The sequence below is a fragment of the Oryx dammah genome, unplaced genomic scaffold (genome assembly GCF_014754425.2).
Source record: "Oryx dammah isolate SB20612 unplaced genomic scaffold, SCBI_Odam_1.1 HiC_scaffold_29, whole genome shotgun sequence".
Taxonomy (NCBI): Eukaryota; Metazoa; Chordata; class Mammalia; order Artiodactyla; family Bovidae; genus Oryx; species Oryx dammah.
In genome coordinates, this window is record NW_024070213.1 from 27,230,041 (window position 1) to 27,252,014 (window position 21,974).

The window sequence follows — 21,974 nt, forward strand, 5'->3', positions numbered from 1 at the left end:
CTGAACATATGCCCAAGATTGGAAAAAAATTAAGAAAGACTTTTTTAGAAAAGATGCCAATTAAGTTAAACATTAAAGGACAAACAGATATTGGCATATTGAAGTATCATTTCAGACACAGGTTGGTGCAATGTAAAAGCATTCTAACCTGTGGAAACAGAAGATTCAACTTATTATAAGTAGCACTTTGTGTTTGGGAATGGAAAAACATGAATGTGAATCAAAGACAAGCCTTTAAGATGTGGAGGAGCTAAGCCATCTAGTGCCCTGTCTGTTCATACTAAGGATTTTATATTTTATCCTGAGGCTATATGGCTTTTAATTACAGGACTTTTAGAACAGGACTTATTAGACTAAGAGAACTAATTTGAGGTAGAAAAGAAGTAAAAATGCAGGTGGTACAAAAATCAAGTACCAGTAGATTAAGGTAATTAAGACCTCAATTAAATGCTGTCAGTCCAAGCAGAGAGAAGGAATTAGATTTGAGAGCTATTTAAATGGTAAACATAATGACACATGGTAACAGATTTGATGTTGGGTTGAGGGTGAGAGAAGAATCACATCTCATTTTTAGTTCAGGTGATGGATGGCTGGCCATTCTCTTTGTGGAGATAAGTAATTCAGGTAAAGAAGTAGGCATTGGGAGGAATAATGATGAAATTAGTCATGTAATGGTTAAGACAGTAAAAAATCTGCCTTCATTACAGGAGACCCGCGTTCAATCCCTGGGTTGGAAAGATCCCCTGGAGGAGGAGAATTCCATGGACAGAGGATTCTGGAGGGCTGCAGTTCAGGGGGTTGCAAAGAGTCAGACACAACTGAGCAACTATCACTTCTTGATTTCTTCACCCTCAAGGTTAAGATGCCTTAAGAAAATTTGAGAATCTTATCTTGTAGACAGATGAACATGTATGTCTGAATTGGAAAAATGACTTCTAGATTGGAAACTGTCTTACAGTCTGCTAGGGCTGCCAAATCAGAGTACCACAGACTAGGTGGCTAGAACATTAAAAATTAAGTTTCTTCCGGTTCTGGAGGCTGAAAGTCCAAGATCAAGGTGCTTAATCATTGGTTACTGGTAAGAGCTAAAACAGACTTTCTGGCTTCCCGACAGCCTACCTTCTCATTGGGTCCTCACATGGCCATTTTTCTGTGTGAACACTTACCTGGCGTCTCTTCCTCTTCTTATACAAACCCTAGTCCTACTGAATTAAGTCCACACTCTTATGACCCCATTTAATCTTAGTTACTTCCTTAAAGGCCTATCTCCAAAGACAGTGACATTAGGAGTTAGGGCTTCCACATAAGAATTCAGGGAACACAATTCAGTCTGTAACAGACACATAGATCTGATGACAGGACACTCATTATTATTATTTTAGAAATGGGAAGACTAAGGTTGGAACCTCTAAGTTATTTGTGCATACAGAGATCATGAGAGTTGGAAAAGGCTTATTACTCTTCCCACAATCATACAGTACGGTGGACAGGACAGTTATCCCTGCTTGGCAAGTACAACCTGAACCACAGCAATAAAACAACAACAACATCACCTAAATCAACAGAAAAGTAACCAGGTAGGTTGTGGATACCTCCTGGAACACCTCTAAGGCTTTATTGAATTTCCAAAAGGAACAGGATTAAACAGTGCTTGCTGACTTCAGGGAACACGCTCTTTCATGATGCTGAGCAAGAATGTCCCAGAAATTTTCTCAGGACATCAAACACAGCTCCAAATCTTATAGATAGCCTCCCAGGGAATCTTTAATACCCTTACAGAATAAACCACGCTATTTGTGCCTCTGAAGGATGAAGGATGAAGCAACTGCCCCAGCTGTGACTTGAAACTGGGGTTCTGATGTGTTTGGGTTCTGGGGAAGCAGGATATTTCAAAGCCAGCTTTGCCTTTAGCCTTGTAAACCAGCCCCTCCGGCTGTGTTCAAACACATGACTTGCTCACTGCACAATGTAATGATTATCCAACTTTCACCAGAGGGCTATGCAAGAACAAAAGGTTGAGTGGTAAAGAGGATTTTTATTATTAGGTTGCTGTTCTTATGAAACATTCATATAGCAAAGGAATTGCTTTGCCGTTAAAAAATTTTTGTGAAGGAAGCTTTATGAAAAAGGTGCTTACATGGCCTTTAAAGTAACTATACATGTATTCAGAATATATATATATATATATATATATATATAGAAAAAGAAAACAAAAAGGCTGAGTTTAGAAACTCAGTTCAGAACCATATTTTAAAATATAAGTAAGGGAAAATGTAGACATCTATTGGACTAGTTTAAAACTCCACAGGCATGGATTTGAACACTAATTATATGTCAAGTAGAATTTATTTTATTTTGGCACATGTGTTGTCGGTAATGACTCCCCATTTCTCTTCTGCCACAGCTTGGCATTTATTTGGAACCACAGACCCAGTTAAGGTGGGTAGCTCAAGGCACACGGGTTGTGTCCACACAATTCATCAGGATTTTATAGGTTCCCAAGTGCAATGAGTGTTATTTTCAATTCAGCATCTTTTCCCTCCACTCTCCTAGCTAGCCTCACCCAGCATCACCACTTGTATAAATAAACCGTAAAAGTCCAAATCCTTTGAAATTGTGGTGCTGGTCTCGCTTTCTCAAGTGAAGAATGACAGAGCATAGGTGAGTGTATTACTTGTATTATCAAAGTAGATCCACATATCCTATTCTTTTTACTGACTAGGTAGGGAAACGTATTCTTGCTTATAAGTATTTCACGTGCAAATACGTTTAGGTTAACAAGCTCTTCTTTAGAAGTTCAAAAAATGTTATTAATAGAAGCAGAAAGGAAAATATTATTAACATCGTTTGGTGGTTTTTGCCAGGGAGCTTACACATAGAAGGACAAAATTAAATGAGGAACTTTGGAAAGAAAGAAGTCAACCTGGAGAGCATGACACTTCTGAGGGTTACAAAACAGTAACTAAAATATGTTAAGGAAAAACATAATTAGAAAGTGGCAAGAAGAGAATTCTTCGATTGTGTATTCTGTTCCTGTGCTCAGTCTTATCTGACTCTCTTCAATCCGTAGACTGTGGCTCACCAGGCTCCTCTCTCCATGGGATTTTTCTTAAGACAAGAATACTGGAGTGGGTTGGCATTTCCTCCTCCAGGGAATCTTCCCAACCTGGAGATCGAACCTGCACCTACTGTGTTTCCTGCATTGCATGTGGATTCTTTACTCGCTGAGCCATCGTTATTAGTCTCAGAGTAAATCATCAGCAGCTAAAACTCCAATACTTTGGCCACCTCATGCAAAGAGTTGACTCATTGGAAAAGACTGTGATGCTGGGAGGGCAGAATAAGAAGGGGACGACAGAGGATGAGATGGCTGGGTGGCATCACCGACTCAATGGACATGAGTTTGAGTGAACTCCTGGAGTTGGTGATGGACAGAGAGGCCTGGTGTGCTGCAATTCATGGGGTCCCAAAGAGTTGGACACGACTGAGTGACTTAACTGAACTGAACTGAACTTAAACTGTAATATCCCCTGTAAAATGGAGGGAATCATGTTACTTGGAGTGCTTATGAGAATTACTTAACAGAGCTACCAGAAATGCTTAGGAAATGCCTGGTTTGGATGTTGTGTAAGTTCATTAAGTATTAAAGTCATGGAGCCCTAGAGCTGGAAGGTATCTTAACAGAACCTCACAAACTCCAACATTTTACAGAGTAGGAAAGTGAAGAGCTAAAGCATTAAGTTTCTTGCCAGAGGTGATGCAAGCAGGAAATCATCTTCCAAGTTGTGTTTTAATGGTTTTTAGGACACTGTTGTTAATCAGTTCAGGCTGCAGTTAAAAAGGAGAAGGCAATGGCACCCCACTCCAGTACTCTTGCCTGGCGAATCCCATGGACAGAGGAGCCTGGTAGGTTGCAGTCCATGGGGTCGCTAGGAGTTGGACACAACTGAGCAACTTCACTTTCACTTTTCACTTTCATGCATTGGAGAAGGAAATGGCAACCCACTCCAGTGTTCTTGCCTGGAGGATCTCAGGGATGGCGGAGCCTGGTGGGCTGCCGTCTATGGGGTCACACAGAGCCAGACACGACTGAAGTGACTTAGCAGCAGTAGCAGCAGTTAAAAAATAACACAGACTGTGTGCCTTAAACAATGTGAATTTATTTCTCACAGTCTGGAGGCTGGGAAGTCCAAGATTGAGGTGCCGGCCAATTTCAGTCCCCCATAAGTGTTCTCTTCCTGGCTCTTGGATGGACACCGGATGCCTTCTCAGTGTCCTCACGTGGCAGAGCTCCAGTCTCCTCTTCTTATAAAGGCAGTAATCTAGTTATATTACTCCACTCTCATAACCTTATCTAAGCTTAATCACCTCCCAAAGATCCCACCTCCAGTATCATCCCATTTAGAGTTAGAGCTTAAATATACAAATTTTGGGGAGACACAAACATCCAGTCCATAACAGACACAAACTATGGTGCTGTGGAAAGAGCCTGTTAAGAACGCAGTGTTCTCGTCATAAGGATCTTAGGCAAGTCCCTTCATCTTCCCGTTTCCTCACCTAATAAATGTGATGGGTGGGAGGACTTATCTCAAAGTGCAGTTCAGCTCTACACTAATGTGATATTATTCTTTAAAAATATGAGTGTAATTTGAAGTGAGAGATACCATGTTTGGAGTAAGAAAAACAAGGAGTAATTGGGACCTCAGGACACAACAGGGGAGAGCAGGGCTAGGTAGTTTCTGGCAAAGGAAGAGCAGAAGAAGCAGTATGAATCTTGGGGGTCAGGGACAGGAGAAAACCAGAATGAGAAAAAAGGGAAATGTAATACAGGAAGGCCTCATCGAAGGCTAGTTAGTATTCTAAAGTGTGCCCAGGGCCAAAATTCTGCCTGTTTTGTTTTAGGATTAATAAGCACATATAGAGTATAACAGTAGGGACTGAGAGAGGTCACTGATAGCCATTCACAGCTTGGTGCTCAATTAAGGAAAGTGATTTGAATAAAATAACACTAAAGCATAAAGTGTGTTGGAATGAGAGGAGGATGACAGAGTTTCTGCTCTCTGACATCACATCATTCAGTATGTTAGACATGTGAACATAGGAATACCTGTGAGTGGATTGGAAAGAATTTTATTTATTTACCTTAATCTCCCAAGTTGGGCTTTCCAGGTGGCTCAGTGGTAAAGAATCTACCTGCCAAGCAGGAGACATGGGCTCCATCCCTAGGTTGGGAAGATGCCCTGGAGAAGGAAATAGCAACCCCCTCCAGTATTCTTGCATGGGAAGTCCCATGGAGAGAGGAACCTGGTGGGCTATAAGCCTTGGGGTCACAGAGTCAGACCCAACTTAGCTACTAAACAGCAGCAATAACATCTCCCAAGTTGACCATGTCCCTCAGCAAGATGAGCGGAAAGGGGTCTGATTTCTAATTATAGATTCAAGAATCTACTCAGAGGAACTTACCTGCTCAGCATAGTTTTTTTTTTTTTTCTTTCCTTCATAGTTTCCAGATGATCCTAAGAGAGCAACACTGCTGTGTAAGCATCATCCTAATTACAAGTGTGTCCATAAACTGAATACCTTTTATGGCTAACTTTTGCTCAGAAAAATACCATTTAAGCTTATAATTAACTATGCAACTGGTCATAACTGTTAAAAGGTTTTGATATGATGATAAAATATCAATTATAGTAGTAAATATATACCTATATGTACACATATATAAAGTATTAATATCCTATTTCTTGATGAAACAACTTTGATTTCTTGAATTCAGTTCTGTGCTTCACGACAGTCATCCACAAAGGAGCCCAAAATCAGCAGTGCTCTAAAAGGGCAGTCAGTGGTTACAAGGGGATGAAGAAAGGCAAAGAGAGAAATCTCAACCAACTCTCTGAAAATTAAGAGATAAGACTCCCCAGTTTTTACTCTGCATTTTGAGACTTTTTCTCTCATGCAGTGCAGTCAGTGCATTTCCTGAAGTTCTGCACTGACTCAAAGATGTTTAATTGTCTTGCCTAGTTTTCTTTAAACTGGCTGAGCCTGGTATTGGTAGGTCTCCAATAAAACTTTTTATTATTTTGAAAATACTACTCTTCCCTTTCAAATTTCCTAATTAAAGCCAGGGTAGATTCCACAGTTTCCTAGGTCACTTTTTAGATAGAAGAAGAAAAAACAAAAACAAAAAAAACTCTTCACCAGTTTTGTCCAATTTAAAACTTAATTTTCTTCTCCAATTTAGCATACACTTCCTCCTCATTCTCTAGCACCCCCAAGTTTTAGTCTGGGGGACTTGTGGTGGATGGAGAATATTACCTGCTGTTTCACTCCTCTTCTCTCTGTCTTCTAGTTCTCGCTTTTCTTGATTTGGAGTGGAGGGGAAAGAGAAAGAGTGACCCTCACACTCATTGAGGCAAGAAAGTACAGTTTCTGTCTGTGGTCTCTGATTCTCCAAGGCCCACTGTGGATTCAGTGTCAAAGCTGGCTCCCTCATGTGAGTGAGTTCCTGCCTTGCAGGATTTCCCATTAGGAGATTTTCCTTTGGCTGAGCCTTTGGTGGCTCAGATGGTAACGAATCTGCCTACAATGTGGGAGACTCAGGTTCAACCCCTGGATGGGCAAGATCCCCTGGAGAATTCCATGGACAGAGGAGCCTGGTAGGCTGTAGTCCATGGGGTCGCAAAGAGCCGAACATGACTGAGGAACAAACACAAGGAGTGGGATCACATTTAATTACCTGCCTTGTGTTTATCTGAACCTGAGAAACTCACACATGCTTGCTTTGCCAGTTAGGATGCAGGAGTACAGGCTGCTCCTTTGCTATCCTGTTTTTCCATCCAAGCGTTGCACTCTCTTCCCTATTGACATCCCCAGGGAAAATCAACACTCTTTTAGCACAGACGTTTAACCTGGAAATGAGGCAATAGTCTCCCATTCTTTCACGTATCTGAATAAATGGCTATCCTTGAGCTTCCCTCCTCACTAGACTTTGCAGGGATGAGTGGGAATAGCAGATCCACTCTATCCCTCACTAAGCTGATGACTCATGACTCTCAAACAGCCCCTTTCCTTGAACCCCACTTGAAAATACAAAGCCCAGTAGGGGAGATGGCACTTGGTGTGTCATAGCCATTTTGGCCATCTCCCAATAAACCCTGTAGAGTTCTCTCACTTCCAGTCACTTCTTTGGCTTTTGCTAAAGCATAGGATAACTGTTTTCTCTTTCCTTTAATCTTAGCTCTTGATCACCAACTCCAGAGCAATAAAGGAAGTTCCATTAAGCATGCTAATATAGGTAGATGCTTTCTCATCCAAAACCCTCCCTGTTCAGCCATTGCATCCTTCCAGCTGTCGCCATTAGCAGAGCTCGGTTTCTCAAGCAGCTAGGTGTGATGCCTCCCTCACTGCCCTCAACCATCAGACCCTTCATCTAGTAGTGTGTTAGGTTTGTCTAGTCCTGTAATATGTATAAGTCAAAAGATTTTGTTATTGCCCTGTTGCACTCATTAATGCATTTTTACTCAGAGAGAATCTCCTATTAGATATCCAGACACTTGGGCTGGACAAAACAGCAGATGGTACCTAGGCCTGTTCATACTCTAAATGAGTCAAAAAGTATGTTAGTAGTAATAAAATAGCAATAAAATCCTAGCAATATAATAGAATATACATGTCCAGATGAACCATATCAAATCATTTTTTAAATACTCTTTTGGGCTTTTTATGATCCATAAAATCAAACCAGTCAATTCTAAAGGAAATCAGTCCTAAATATTCATTGATGACGATGCTGAAGCTGAAGCTCCAATACTTTGGCCACCTGATGCTAAGAACTGACTCATTAGAAAAGACCCTGAGGCTGGGAAAGATTGAAGGCAGGAGAAGGGGATGACAGAGGATGAGATGGTTGGATGGCATCACTGACTCAATGGACATGAGTTTGAGCAAGCTCTGGGAGTTGGTGATGAACAGGGAAGCCTGGCGTGCTGCAGTCCATGGGTCACAAAGCATCAGACATGACTGAGCGACTGAACTGACTGAATGATCCATAAAAGAAAGTCATTGTTATAACTTTTATAATTTTTTTAATCTAAAATTGTGTACTCAAATGGATCACCCATCTATTTCACCAGACTTGCCTCCTTTGTTTATTTTCATTAATTAGATTTGCCCCCAGAGTATTCTCAGGGCTAACATTGGAGAGATTAAAAAATATATATGTTCCATATTCTAAAGGCAATACAAACAAATGAAAACAAAAGCAAAGAAAAGGGAAAAAGAAAGAGTATACAACTTGGCATATTCATTAGTTTTCACCATATCAACAAATAGCCCCACAGTTTCAGTGGCTTTTAGCAATAGATTTATATCTCACTTATGTACCACACAGGCTGCAGACTTGCTATAGCTCTGCTAGGCTGCCCTGGAGTTCACACAGCAGTGCTCCACTCAGCATTGTCTTCTCATTCCAGCACTGAAGGAACACCCCCCTCCCTCACCCCCAACGCCCAGCAGGGACATGCTGTTCTCATGGCAGAAAGCAGAAGTACAAGATGGCAAACCAATCCATGACAGTACATTTAAAGCATCTACATGGACATGGGCATACATTTTATCCAGTCATAGCCTACTGGCTTAAGCAAGTCACAAGGCCAATCCTGACATGGGGTGGAAAAGTAGATGTTATCTCTGGGAAGACACTGGAAGTCACAGAGCAAAGAGTGTAGTTCTGTAAGCTTCAGAGAAGAAAGCATGGCATTGGGAAAAATAATCAAATCTACCACACAGTGTGAACACAGTGGAAAGATTATAAGTATGAACACATGGCATTCTGAACACACTGCTTTGGAGGTGGTAATAAATATTTGGTACATAAATTGCAAATGGGAATAAAATGAAGTCAGTTCATACCTTAGGGGCTTTTCCATATATTTAAGTGTTCTAAAAATGTATACAATCTCCAGAGTATGTATTTCATTATCTTCTGAATTTATTCCTTTTTAATAGTTTTATACTCTTGTTGTTTCAAACTGGCTTATAGACAAATGTATGTTGCAAAACAACTATTGATTAGAAATTACATTTCAGCAGACTTGGACCATGTAATGCTCCCTATGTGAAAAATTCAAAAGAAGTTTGGTGCTATATTTCTGAAAGAGCGAATCAATATTCTAGAAATGAGCTAGTCATAGGAAACAGTTATGTTTGCAAGACAATAAAATGTATCAAGTACCTCAGTTTAGGGAAATATTAAATAAATCTCTCAACCAATGAGAAGTAAAATAAAGTTATAGAGACTAAAGAGGTACATTATTTTTTACTTTTTAACAAACTGTTGAAAACATAGTTAATTCTATATCAAATATTGGATTTCAGCCTTTATATGTCACAGGGTTATAAATACATTTGAAGAAGTCACATTCTAAACTTCTACCGTGGTCACTAAGACCTGGTCTAGGAGAACACCCCTAACCCCACTTAAAGTAAAAACCAACAGAGGCAATGGGAAGGGGAGGTCCTGGAGTGACCTGAAATCACTCATCTTCATTGTGTAGCTCAGTTTTATTCCAAATGTTGTTTCCTCTCTTCCCTCACAGGAAATATACATGTGGGTGTGTATTTCATACATTCATTCATGTCTGACTCCTTGTGACCCCATGGACTGTAGCCTACCAGGCTCCTCTGTCCATGGATCTCCAGGCAAGAATACTGGAGTGTGTTGCCATTCCCTTTTCCAGGAGATCTTCCTGACCCAGGGATCAAACCTGAGTCTCCTGCATTGCAGGTGGATTCTTTACCATCTGATTAGGAGATCATGCTATTGAGAACTAAAATTAAGACTTACACTGAAGGGAGACATGACGCAAGGAGAGCTGGGTTGGTGTGGTTAGCCTGTTCTGTCCTGCTGGTAGACTGATGAAATGAGAACTAACTGTCCTTTTCCTGGACCTCCAGCAAGTCACTTACCATGTGATCAGAAGCATGATGTGCATGAAGAAATGGGAGAAGCTCTAATTTCCAAGGAAAATCTCCATTTTTTGCTGCTGGGGTTTGTGTATATGAGTTCACCACTATCCCCTTAACTTAGGCAAATGCCTTTAAGACATCCCAGAACAAGTATGCTCTGTCACCTGGGGTATATTTGCTTCTCTTCTTGTTTTTTGCCTCTCGTTCTCAACACTACCAAAACCTTTAATCAGCTGGATTTTATGCATGTATTCTCATTTTAATGTTATCATTACTTACAGACCATTAGACACATGTAAAAAATAATATCAAGTTGAACTACTCCTGTATCTCGCCGGCACTGGGATAAACAGGTCTCTGACACTTTGAGGTTTACCTCATTGTTTGTGGTCACATTGCCTGCATCTTAAAAGCCCAGTCTTTCAGCACCAAGTATTATTTCCTATTTCTCAATCCCTTGACCTGAACTTTTAAAAATTATTATTTTTTTTAATTTGGCATAAGTAATTTTGCTTTTCCCAGTGACAGTGTCTTGTGAAAAGAGTTTCTGTAATTCTCAGAGGGAAGTGACCAGTTGTTTTCCAGTCTTACAAACAGAAGCAGCAGGTAAAAAATACCACATGATGGGTTTGCCACTTCCTGCTGGTGAAGGTCATTGACAGAATTATGTAACCCTCCACTCAAAATTGAATAGTCCAGCTTTCTCTGAATAGATTAAAATTAAAGTACATGTTAATTTCTCTCCTCAGTTAAAATGATTGTCTCTGACAACACAGGGATAGACTAATTGGCCTCTCACAAACGTTATACAACACACTATCATTTCACTTCTGCACTGTGTAAAAAAACTTATAAGTTGAGTAAAAACCCATAGAGCTTGAACCAGGAGATCATGTCATCATGGGAGAAAGGAAAGTTTGAATGAGACATGTTCTATAAGGAAAATAATCACAATGAAATACACTGAGTTTTCTTCACTTAAAAATTTTTAAAGCACAGTCACATAATCTCTCTACAAATCTCCCCTGCTCTGTTTTATTTATTTATTTTTTTTAGGATTTTTTTTTTTTTGATGGTGAACCATTTTTTAAGTCTTTATTGAATTTGTTATAATATTGCTTCTGCTTTATGCTCTTTTAGTTTTTCACCATAAGGCAAGTGGGATCTTAGTTCCCCAACTAGTAATTGAACCCACACACCCTGCAGTGGAAAGCGGAGTCTTAACCACTGGCCTGCCAGAGAAGTCCCTGCTCTTTTATTTTGAACAATGAGTGAGACTGATTTTTTCCCCTCTTTGAACCAGCACTTATGAAAGTGAAAGTGAAGTCACTCAGTCGTGTCCGACTCTTTGCAACCCCATGGGCGGTAGCCCACCAGGCTCTTCCATCCATGGGATTCTCCAGGCAAGAATACTGGAGTGAGTTACCATTTCCTTCTCCAGGGGATCTTCCCAACCCAGGGATCGAACCCAGGTCTCCCACATTGCAGGCAGATGCTTTAACTCCTGAGCCACCAGGGAAGCCCAGCACTTATCAGAGAAGCAAATAGACTTCTAATAGAATTCAGTTCAGTTCAGTCACTCAGTCGTGTCCAACTCTTTGCAACCCTGGGGACTGCAGTGCCGGGGTCCAGCCCCAGTGGATCCAGGGTGATTCGAAGGTGGGGACAGAGTTGGCGTCCTTGGAAATAACTTATTTAATTACAGATAGAGAGGGATTAGAAAATTAGCAGAGAAAAAGAGGCTGAATAACTTGGTTCACATGGAATACCAATTACCACCTACGTAGGCTGCAGGCGTCTTCCCGTTCTCCCGAAGGAGAGGAGGCACTGAGGCCTCCCCCAGTCCAATCTTAGAAGCCCAGGCAAAATTAGTAGGCTTGGTGGGTACCCATGTACCAGATGGGAATTCGGCCAGAAAATAGTAGGAGAGAAAAAGAGGCTGAATAACTTGGTTTACGTGGGATACCAATAAAATTCCAAGACAAGGAATTTGCACCATCTATGTTGGGCCACCGGTGCCACTTGAATATCGGAAGGTGCCCCTCCTTGGGCTCCTTCTCGCATGGGCTTGAAAGCCAGAGCAAGTAAGTAGACATGGCGAGCACCCATGCTCCAGATGGGAATTCAGCCAGAAAAACGGGGAGCAAGAAAGAACAACATGGGGGAATCAGTCTTTCTGGAAACTGATCCAATTCCTTTATTTTGGGGTGTGTTTATATACCTTTTGTTACACATAGGGATGAATACAGAGTTATACAGGGGTCAGCAGTCCTGACCTTTATCAAAATCAGGTGCTTTACATAAAAAAAGGATCTTAGGGGTTTTACATCATCTTCTGGCCATGAGGCCTGCTGACATTTTACGACTCTTTCTTTCTGATAACCAAAAAACTTATTTTTTCCAAGGGTGTTTTTTCTTAAACCAGGCACCACCCTTCAAATAAAGTTGCATTCCTATAGGGTGAGGGTGTAGTGAGTTACAATCAAGAAAGGAATTTATTTAACCCAGGGTTAACAGGATTAATCTTAAAGGTTAATACTTATTTCTCCTATATGTTAGTTATATTCATTATAAGAGCAGGGAATATGGAGATTTAGCAGCAAACATCAGCCCAACAATTGAAAATCCTTTCACCAATGTTCCCGTTAAGATCTATTTAGTCTTAAGATAGTGATAAAGTTACATTTTTACATAGCAAGGACACAGTGATTTATAGCAAAGTACAGTGATCTATTACAAAAGAGAAAATTCATTAACTCAAAAAGTCTAGTATTGCTAACCTTAAAAACTACTATATTTCCTTTTCTATATTCCAAATACATTGATTAATATATTCCCAGGTGCCTAAGGATATGGAGGCCTGGTGGCCATCATTGACTCAACAATGAGAAAAGCCCTATGCTAATTAAGACTTTCAGAATACTCCAAATTCTCTGTGCTGTTTATGGTTCAAAGGTAGTAAACAATCATGTGCCTAATGGCAGGAGTATGGATAATCCTGTCACACAAGCTAGTCTGTCAGCAGAGAGGTTTGACCTGAGACACCCTTGTCACACCCAGGGCAGGGAATTAGCAGCAATTATTGGCACAACAAATGAAAAACCCTTCACCAATGTAATTCCTAACCAACCCACTATACTAATAATTTCCAACTTCCCAAAGGAATTTGCCTTTAGTAAGTCTAAAACATCTCATGCCTCTCAGGTTGGGAGGCTGTAAACAATCACATGTGGCCAGAGGAACCTATACAGGCGGGCTAGATAACCTTCAGAGGAGTTGAAACACTCTTGTCACGCCCAGGAATTTTTATTGACTTGGAGGTGCAAGTTAACTCCCTCTCCGAGAGAAATGGTGATGGGGGAGAACGCCCCGTAAAGTCAGAGGTGTGGGTGAGAGCATGAAACAGTAAGGTAGATAGACTCTGGTTTTGGGGGTAGATGCTCGGGAACAGGGGGTTTCCTGAGGCTTGATCATGCCTTTGTGTATGCCAAGCCTCCTTCCTCATGACACATTTGCCATGGGCGGAGTTCCTCACGCTGGCTCCCGGCACTGCAGCATGCCAGGCTTCCCTGTCCATCACCAACTGCCAGAGCTTACTCAAACCCGTGTCCATCGAGTTGGTTAAGAGTATTTTGGATACAAGCAATACAATTTTGACAATTCCTATGACCATACTCCCATTCCTAAAATATATCTTCTCTTTAATTATTTTAGTAAAAAGTTAACTTCATCTGTGCAAAATAACTTTTCATCATGTATGTAACAGTCAGGCGGTGATAGAGTTATATTTGTGTTCTAAAAGTTTTAAATAATAATATCTTTAAAAACAAGTAACAGTATTTAAAATGTATGAGAGTGTTGGCAAGCATTGATATGGGATATAGAAATATTCTACCCATCACTTCCTTACCTTATTGAAAACTAAGTAGCCTATATAACTGTACATTACTGAAGTCCTCAAATTACTGCAAAAATCTCTGAGGTATGCATGGGTACATGCTCAGTCGCTTCAGTTATTTCCAACTCTTTGCAAACTCATGGACTATAGCCCACCAGGCTCCTCTGTCCATGGGATTCTTCAGGCAAGAATACTTGGTGCCATGCCCTCCTGCAGAGAATCTTCCCCATACAGGGATAGAACCTGTGTCTCCCATGTCTCCTGAATTGAAGGTAGATTCTTTACCACTGAGCCACTGGGGAAGCCCCTCTGAGGTATACACTCTGCAGAAAATGTCTTGAAGTTTTAAATGTGGATGCCTTCATTTGAGGCTTTCCAGTTCACATTCATACAACTCTTATTCTCCTAGAGCCTTCAAATAATGACATGATTCATTTATTATGTCTGAAATCTCAAAATCTCATTGAAGGAGTAGGTAGGAAACTTTTTCATTATCTGTTATTCTCCTTACATTGAAAATATAAGTATCAATAGATTATATTTTCATCAATACATCTTTAGCCCCTTGAGGTTTTTTTTTTAATGCTTTGCAGAAATAAGAACTATTATTCCACTCGGTTTATGTTTCCTTTGCAAAAGTAAAAGAGATGCGAGAAGATAAGTTGGCTTTGTAAAAATGACAAGGGAGCAAGCCCTTTCCTTAAAAAAAAAAACAAAAACAGATTCATTCAACTAATTTTTTTAACTTAAATGTGTAGAAACAGAGAACATACAACAAATGAAAATAATGTGTTTCTTAGAATCTCTGTAGCACAATACATAGTGGGCAGAGATGCAAAATTAGGAATGCAAAATGAAACTCATATATATATATATATATATATTAATATTTTGGCTCCTAGGAATTTAATCCTTTTTTTTCAGCATTCCATTCTCATAACTTTCTTCTAGTTCCTTGAATGATAATTCCACCCCCCACCCCCCCACCCCAGAGGAGAAGAAGACTAGAGACAAGTTAAGAATTAAAGAATCAATCAAAGAGATTTAAAGGAATCAGTCTTTTTTACTTCAGTGTTTTGGGGCATAATAAAAAGTAAAGTTGAAGCATGTTGGAATTAGTTTCAAGGAAATAGAAATGGTCACATGGCAGGGAGAGTAATCCAGTAATTGTCACTGTTCCATTATCTAGTGAAGTGTCCTTCCCTTGTTTTGTTGTGCCTCCCATGTTCATGGCACAAGCAGACTGCCAGTGAGAGAAGTTGGCTTGGGGAGACCGCAAGATACAGCTGAACTAATGCTTTTTTATTGACTAGCACATAGTTTGAGCTAAGCCCTTTTGAATTAGAATCACATTAACTTTTTCTATATTCTGTATAATTCTATAGGTTAAGAGATATTACTTTTTTTTTTTTTTTTAACCTCAACTGGCTTGAGTAAGTAGCCTAAGTTACTTGGAAGTTGTAGGGCTGAGATTTGAATCAGAAATACTTGAAAGCAAAACAAAACAACTAAAAAGCACCATGTTCTTGCCTTTATGGTATCTTCCTCCAGGTAATCAAGGGGAAGTGATGGAGCAAAGAGCAATACATACATATATGACAATGTGGGGACATCTATATAAGAAAAACAGAAAAACTTGGGGTTGATGGTTGAGTCGCCATTAAGTGTAGTGACAATTAAATACAATTTTAAAAACTTTGTCTGTATTATAATAAGTCAAAAATAGGCTCTTAGGGTAAGTTATTTGTCGTAGAATTTAAGAAGCCTGAAAGAAGAAAAAGTGCATCGTGAACTGAAATGAGGAATAGTGGGTCTCTTATTGATTTTTCACTCTCAGAATCTCATTAACTATCAGATGAAACTTGATGACTGGCAACAAATAAACAACATTTTCCCCATTCTAGGCTGTTAAACTGCCCAAAGCCATCACACAGATTAGTCTGAAACGCACTTATTGTTCCTGCTGGAGGTGTTTTTAAAAAAAAATCAGCTTTAGATATAAGAATTCTTTTTCTCCCTTTCCTTCAGGCTGCTAAAGGATGCACAGAATGAAGCTTATTTTAAAAGCTGGTATCAGAAGCTATTGGCTGCACTCCAATTCTGTGCAGGAAAAGCCTTGAGGGATGAGTTTTCCAAGGAGCAGAAACTTATCAAGATTCTGGGAGACATTGGGGAAAAAGTCAAGACTGCTAGTGACCCTCAAAGACAGGTTTGTTGGGACATCAATTTTCATGTAATGAAGTTTTGTTTTCTTTTTCATTATGGTTCAATTAAGTTTGAATTTCATAACACTGAAAGTACATTCCTTGACTGCCACTTAGTCATAAGACACTTCAATTAATTCTTTTGATTAAGGTTTTTTTTTGTCAATTTACTATCTTAATGTTCATTTCTATCACCAGGACACGGTTTTTTAATTTAAATAGCCATGTTGCACAAACAGTACCTGACAAGACACCAATTTCAAGGCAATTTGACTAAAATGACCGGATGAAGTAATTTCCTCAGAATGGAAGCACAATTCAGACTTACAGAAGAAGTACACAAATGGGACTTTTTAAACACCCTTGTCCAAGGGACAAAATTTTGGTCTAAATTTTTCCAACTCTGCACTAATCAAGGTTACATTTTTAAAGGCTTTTTTTTTTTTTTTTTTTTTTTGCCACAACAAATGAAATACATGAAACAAATCAATAGTGGTGTGGATAGTAAGACTTTCATACTAACATCCATGGATGGTAGTCAAAATATTGTACCTCTTTCATCACTGATTATAATAAAGGGCCTGGCTGTTCTTTTTCTTGATCTAATGGAAGAACACTTGCTCTTTTTAATTGTCTGCATTACTAGTTCCCTTCATTAGTGATGTTCCCTTCACTGTTACAGACCATTGAGTAGATTTTCTTAAGCTCACATCCTAGATGTAGAGAGAGAGTGAACTTCCATTCACTGGATTAAGAATATCATTCAATAACAAGGACTTACTATGGTCTAAGAGTTAAGGACAGAAAGACGACTAAACCACGAATCTTGTCCTCAAAGGAGCTCATGGTCTCTCTCCACCCACTGTTTAAAATCAACAAGTTTTCAACAAAATGATATGAAAATAGCAGGAGGCAAAGTGTCCCAGAACTCTTTCCAGCACAAGATTTTTCTTACTGGAAATCACTTCATTTGGTAGTAATGCCAGAAGCTATGCTACTTCAGCTACATAGGAAAATGTGGAAAATAAAAAGCAGAAGCATGGAATTTGTTTTTAAATGGGAGGCATATAATCTCTGGATGCAGAGAAGAGCCTTAAGGCACATAACATGATAAGCAATGCAAAAAATATTTCTATGACTTCTCCATGTTATTGCAAACTCATTAGTTATTGACTAATAGTAAACAAAAAGTTGAGCACAAGAAAAATAAATTTGGTTTAAAATTTACAAACTTTGTCTATAAGTTTGGTCTTTATTTCTTATATTTTAAAGTCCCTCGTGTATTGAAGATGTATACTACAGTCAGTACAGTGCCCTTTTTGACCAGTTGCATCAAGTTCCAAAGTGATACTGACATCATCCTCTCACATAAATGCACTTCTCTCACCTTGACTGGCTGCTGTTGTGAGAACACCTCTTCACATGAAAACAGGAAGAAAAAAAAGAAGAAGGTGGGAGAAGAATTTATAATTTCTCACAAGTTACTGTAAGCTTTGTTTACTTGTGTGTGTGTTTTTTTTTTTTAAAGCCCAATTAACAAGACTGGAAAAGGTCAGTTTTCATTCCAATCCCAAAGAAAGGCAATGCCAAAGAATGCTCAAACTACCGCACAGTTGCACTCATCTCACATGCTAGTAAAGTAATGCTCAAAATTCTCCAAGCCAGGCTTCAGCAATACATGAACAATGAACTTCCAGATGTTAAAGCTGATTTTAGAAAAAGCAGAGGAACCAGAGATCAAAGTGCCAGCATCTGCTGGATCATCAAAAAAGCAAGAGAGTTCCGGGAAAACATCTATTTCTGCCCTATTGACTATGACAAAGCCTTTGACTGTGTGGACCACAATAAACTGTGGAAAATTCTGAGAGAGATAGGAATACCAGACCACCTAACCTGCCTCTTGAGAAACCTATATGCAGGTCAGGAAGGAACAGTTAGAACTGGACATGGAACAACAGACGGGTTCCAAATAAGAAAAAGGAGTATGTCAAGGCTGTATATTGTCACCCTGCTTATTTAAGTTACACGCAGAGTACATTATGAGAAACGCTGGGCTGCAAGAAGCACAAGCTGGAATCAAGATTGCTGGGAGAAATATCAATAACCTCAGATATGCAGATGACACCACTCTTATGGCAGAAAGTGAAGAGGAACTAAAAAGCCTCTTGATGAAAGTGAAAGAGGAGAGCGAAAAAGTTGGCTTAAAGCTCAACATTCAGAAAACGAAGATCATGGCATCCTGTCCCATCACTTCTTGGCAAATAGATGGGGAAACAGTGGAAACAGTGTCAGACTTTATTTTGGGGGGCTCCAAAATCACTGCTTCCCTGGTGGCTCAGAGGTTAAAGTGTCTGCCTCCAATGCGGGAGACACGGGTTCAATCCCTGGGTCGGGAAGATCCCCTGGAGAAGGAAATGGTAACCCACTCCAGTATTCTTGCCTGGAGAATCCCATGGACAGAGAAGCCTGGTAGGCTACAGTCCACGGGGTCACAAAAAGTCAGACACGACTGAGCGACTTCACTTCACTTCAAAATCACTGCAGATGGTGATTGTAGCCATGAAATTAAAAGACACTTACTCCTTGGAAGGAAAGTTATGATCAACCTAGATAGCATATTGAAAAGCAGAGACATTACTTTGCCAACAAAGGTCCGTCTAGTCAAGACTATGGTTTTACCAGTGATCATGTATGGATGTGAGAGTTGGACTGTGAAGAAAGCTGAGAGCCGAAGAATTGATGCTTTTGAACTGTGGTGTTGGAGAAGACTCTTGAGAGTCCCTTGGACTGCAAGGAGATCCAACCAGTCCATCCTAAAGGAGATCAGCCCTGGGTGTTCATTGGAAGGACTGATGCTAAAGCTGAAACTCCAATATTTTGGCCACCTCATGCGAAGAGTTGACTCGTTGGAAAAGACCCTGATGCTGGGAGGGATTGGGGGCAGGAGGAGAAGGGGACGACAGAGAATGAGATGGCTGGATTGCATCACTGACTTGATGGACATGAGTTTGAGTAGGATCCAGGAGTTGGTGATGGGCAGGGAGGCCTGGAGTGCTGTAATTCATGGGGTCGCAAAGAGTCAGACACGACTGAGTGACTGAACTGAACTGAACTGATATCCAGTGAAGAGATTTTAGTTAAAGAGAGCAGAGGTTCCCCTCTGTGATGCTCTTCAGGCAAATCCAGGTATAGAAAAGACAAAGAGGACAGACAAAAAGAATCCCATTGTGGAACTTTGCCCCATTTCTCCTCCTTGTTTTTCTGGATTCTGGGAGCAGTCAATATTGTTATTTGACCATGAGCCAGGAGTGAGAGCTGCGAAACTCTTGAGAGTTAGTAAAGCATCATTAATCTGATATCCTCATTTGTAGAAATGTAGTTAAAAGAGTTTTCAAAGTAGGCCAAAAGTTTTTTTTTTTGTTGTTGTTGTTTTGTTTGTTTTGTTTTTTTGTTTTTCCCTTTTTTTGACAGGGAATACACAATTCTTTTCTTTTCTTTTTTTTTTTTTTTACTGGAGTATAGTTGCCTTACAATGTTAGTTTTTCCTGTACAGCAAAGTAGATCAATTACATGTATACATGTGCCCCCCCCCCTTTTTCGGAGTTCCTTCCCATATAGGTCACCACAGAAGCACTGAGTTCCCTGGGCTGTACAGTAGGTTCTCATTGGTTTTCTGTTTTATACATAATAGTGTATATATGTCAATCCCAACTTCCCAATTCATCCCATCCCCTCAGTTCCCCCTTGATATCTGTAACTTTGTTCTCTACCTCTCAAGGGATACACAATGCTAAAAGTGTTGTTTGGTCTCTGACCTTCCACGTGTGCAGAGGACTGTGGAAGGGAGTAAGTCAAGTATCAGAAATACACTCACTGGCATTTAGTAAACTATTTGTTCATATATGTTACCATTTCTGGCATTTATCAATTGTCTGTAATTGTCTTTTTTGTCATCATTGTTCCTACTCTATGTAAATTTTTTTTCTAAAATGTACTATTAGTATCAAGTGTAAATCTTAAGAGTTACAAACTAAGATTCAAGGGAATTACGATAAATGGATCATGTCAATAATTCCTTAAAGCAGGAGTTGCAAGTTACTGGGTCACAGGTCAAGCCCCATGCATCATGTTTTGTTCGAACAGAACAGTACTTTGTTTTGCTTTTGTTTTTAATTTAAAGTGCTTCAGAAAGGGCATTCGATCTTTACTCCCTCATTTTTCCTAGGACTCCCTCTTGTTTTAGCCTGTTGCCTCCTCATATGCAGCTACATCACCCACTGACACAAAGCATCCAAGTGTGTAACCCCTAAATTAATAAGCTTATATAATCAATAGAAGAAACATATAACTTCAAGGGAAAGTCAGTTCTTTACAGTTTCAAAAATGCTTTTTCTCATGATTTTTCACAGGAGGTCCTGAAGAAGGAGCTTGGCAGACTAGAAGAATTCTTTTGGTGTACGAAGACCTGTCACCTCCCTCTGAACCCTGCCTTATGTGTACAGGGGATTGATGGTGATGTAAGTCAATGTATTCAGTAGATAAGTTGAATATTTTTATTTTGTGTTGTTTAGGTTGTGAAATGCCAAAAACAATTTGTGAATTGTTATTATAATTATTTAAGAAAAATTAATTGAATCTCATCCAAACTGTGTGATCTATTTGATGCACTGTGTCCAGTTGGGATCACATTAACTGCATCAGCTATTTCATTGGTTTATTAATAGAAGCAGACTTTCAGTTCAGTGAAAAAAATAAAGATACTCTTTACTTAAATTGATTTCTTGACTTAATCAAAACTGGTTGATTTGGTGACTGCATGCAGGCTGGTTTAATTTCATGCTTATTTACATTACGTGTGCACCCTTGCCTAGGATGCGAGTATATCATTAGCTATAACATCTCAGTTTTGATTCAATTTAAAATTCATTGATGTTCATGAGTCATGATGCTATGTGATATATTTTGTGATTTTACTCATGCCCGGAAAGCCCTTCTCAGCATCACTGAACTCACAGACCCCTTCTCTGCCAAGTCTCTATCAGTCACACTTGTCTGACTTAGAATCATTCTTTCTCCATGAGTTTTATTATTTTCTTTCTCCAAAACCCAAGACTATAAGACTCTAATAAAAATGATTCAGTTCATTTCAGTTCAGTTCAGTCACTCAGTCGTGTCCGACTCTTTGAGACCCCATGAATCGCAGCACGCCAGGCCTCCCTGTCCATCACCATCTCCCAGAGTTCACTCAGACTCACGTCCATCGAGTCCATGATGCCATCCAGCCATCTCATCCTCTGTCGTCCCCTTCTACTCCTACCCCCAATCTCTCCCAGCATTAGAGTCTTTTCCAATGAGTCAACTCTTCGCATAAGGTGGCCAAAGTACTGGAGCTTCAGCATTAGCATCATTCCTTCCAAAGAAATCCCAGGGTTGATCTCCTTCAGAATGGACTGGTTGGATCTCCTTGCAGTCCAAGGGACTCTCAAGAGTCTTCTCCAACACCACAGTTCAAATGCATCAATTCTTCGGCGCTCAGCCTTCTTCACAGTCCAACTCTCACATCCATACATGATCACTGGAAAAACCATAGCCTTGACTAGCCGGACCTTAGTCGGCAAAGTAATGTCTCTACTCTTGAATATACTATCTAAGTTGGTCATAACTTTCCTTCCAAGGAGTAAGCGTCTTTTAATTTCATGGCTGCAGTCACCATCTGCAGTGATGTTGGAGCCAAAAAAAATAAAGTCTGACACTGTTTCCACTGTTTCCCCATCGATTTGCCATGAAGTGATGGGACCAGATGCCATGATCTTTGTTTTCTGAATGTTGAGATTTAAGCCAACTTTTTCACTCTCCTCTTTCACTTTCATCAAGAGGCTTTTTAGTTCCTCTTCACTTTCTGCCAT

The 21,974-nt window shown here is 39.8% G+C and overlaps 1 protein-coding gene across 3 annotated transcripts in view; it reads left to right on the forward strand.

The window, feature by feature from the left end:
- Positions 1-21,974, forward strand: part of PIK3C2G (phosphatidylinositol-4-phosphate 3-kinase catalytic subunit type 2 gamma) — a 466,126-nt gene that overhangs the window by 246,173 nt on the left and 197,979 nt on the right. For all 3 annotated transcript variants that reach the window (XM_040235274.1, XM_040235275.1, XM_040235276.1), the window contains 2 exons: positions 15,893-16,073; positions 20,478-20,585. In XM_040235274.1, the coding sequence (XP_040091208.1) occupies positions 15,893-16,073; positions 20,478-20,585 (289 nt within the window). The remainder of the gene's footprint in view (positions 1-15,892; positions 16,074-20,477; positions 20,586-21,974) is intronic.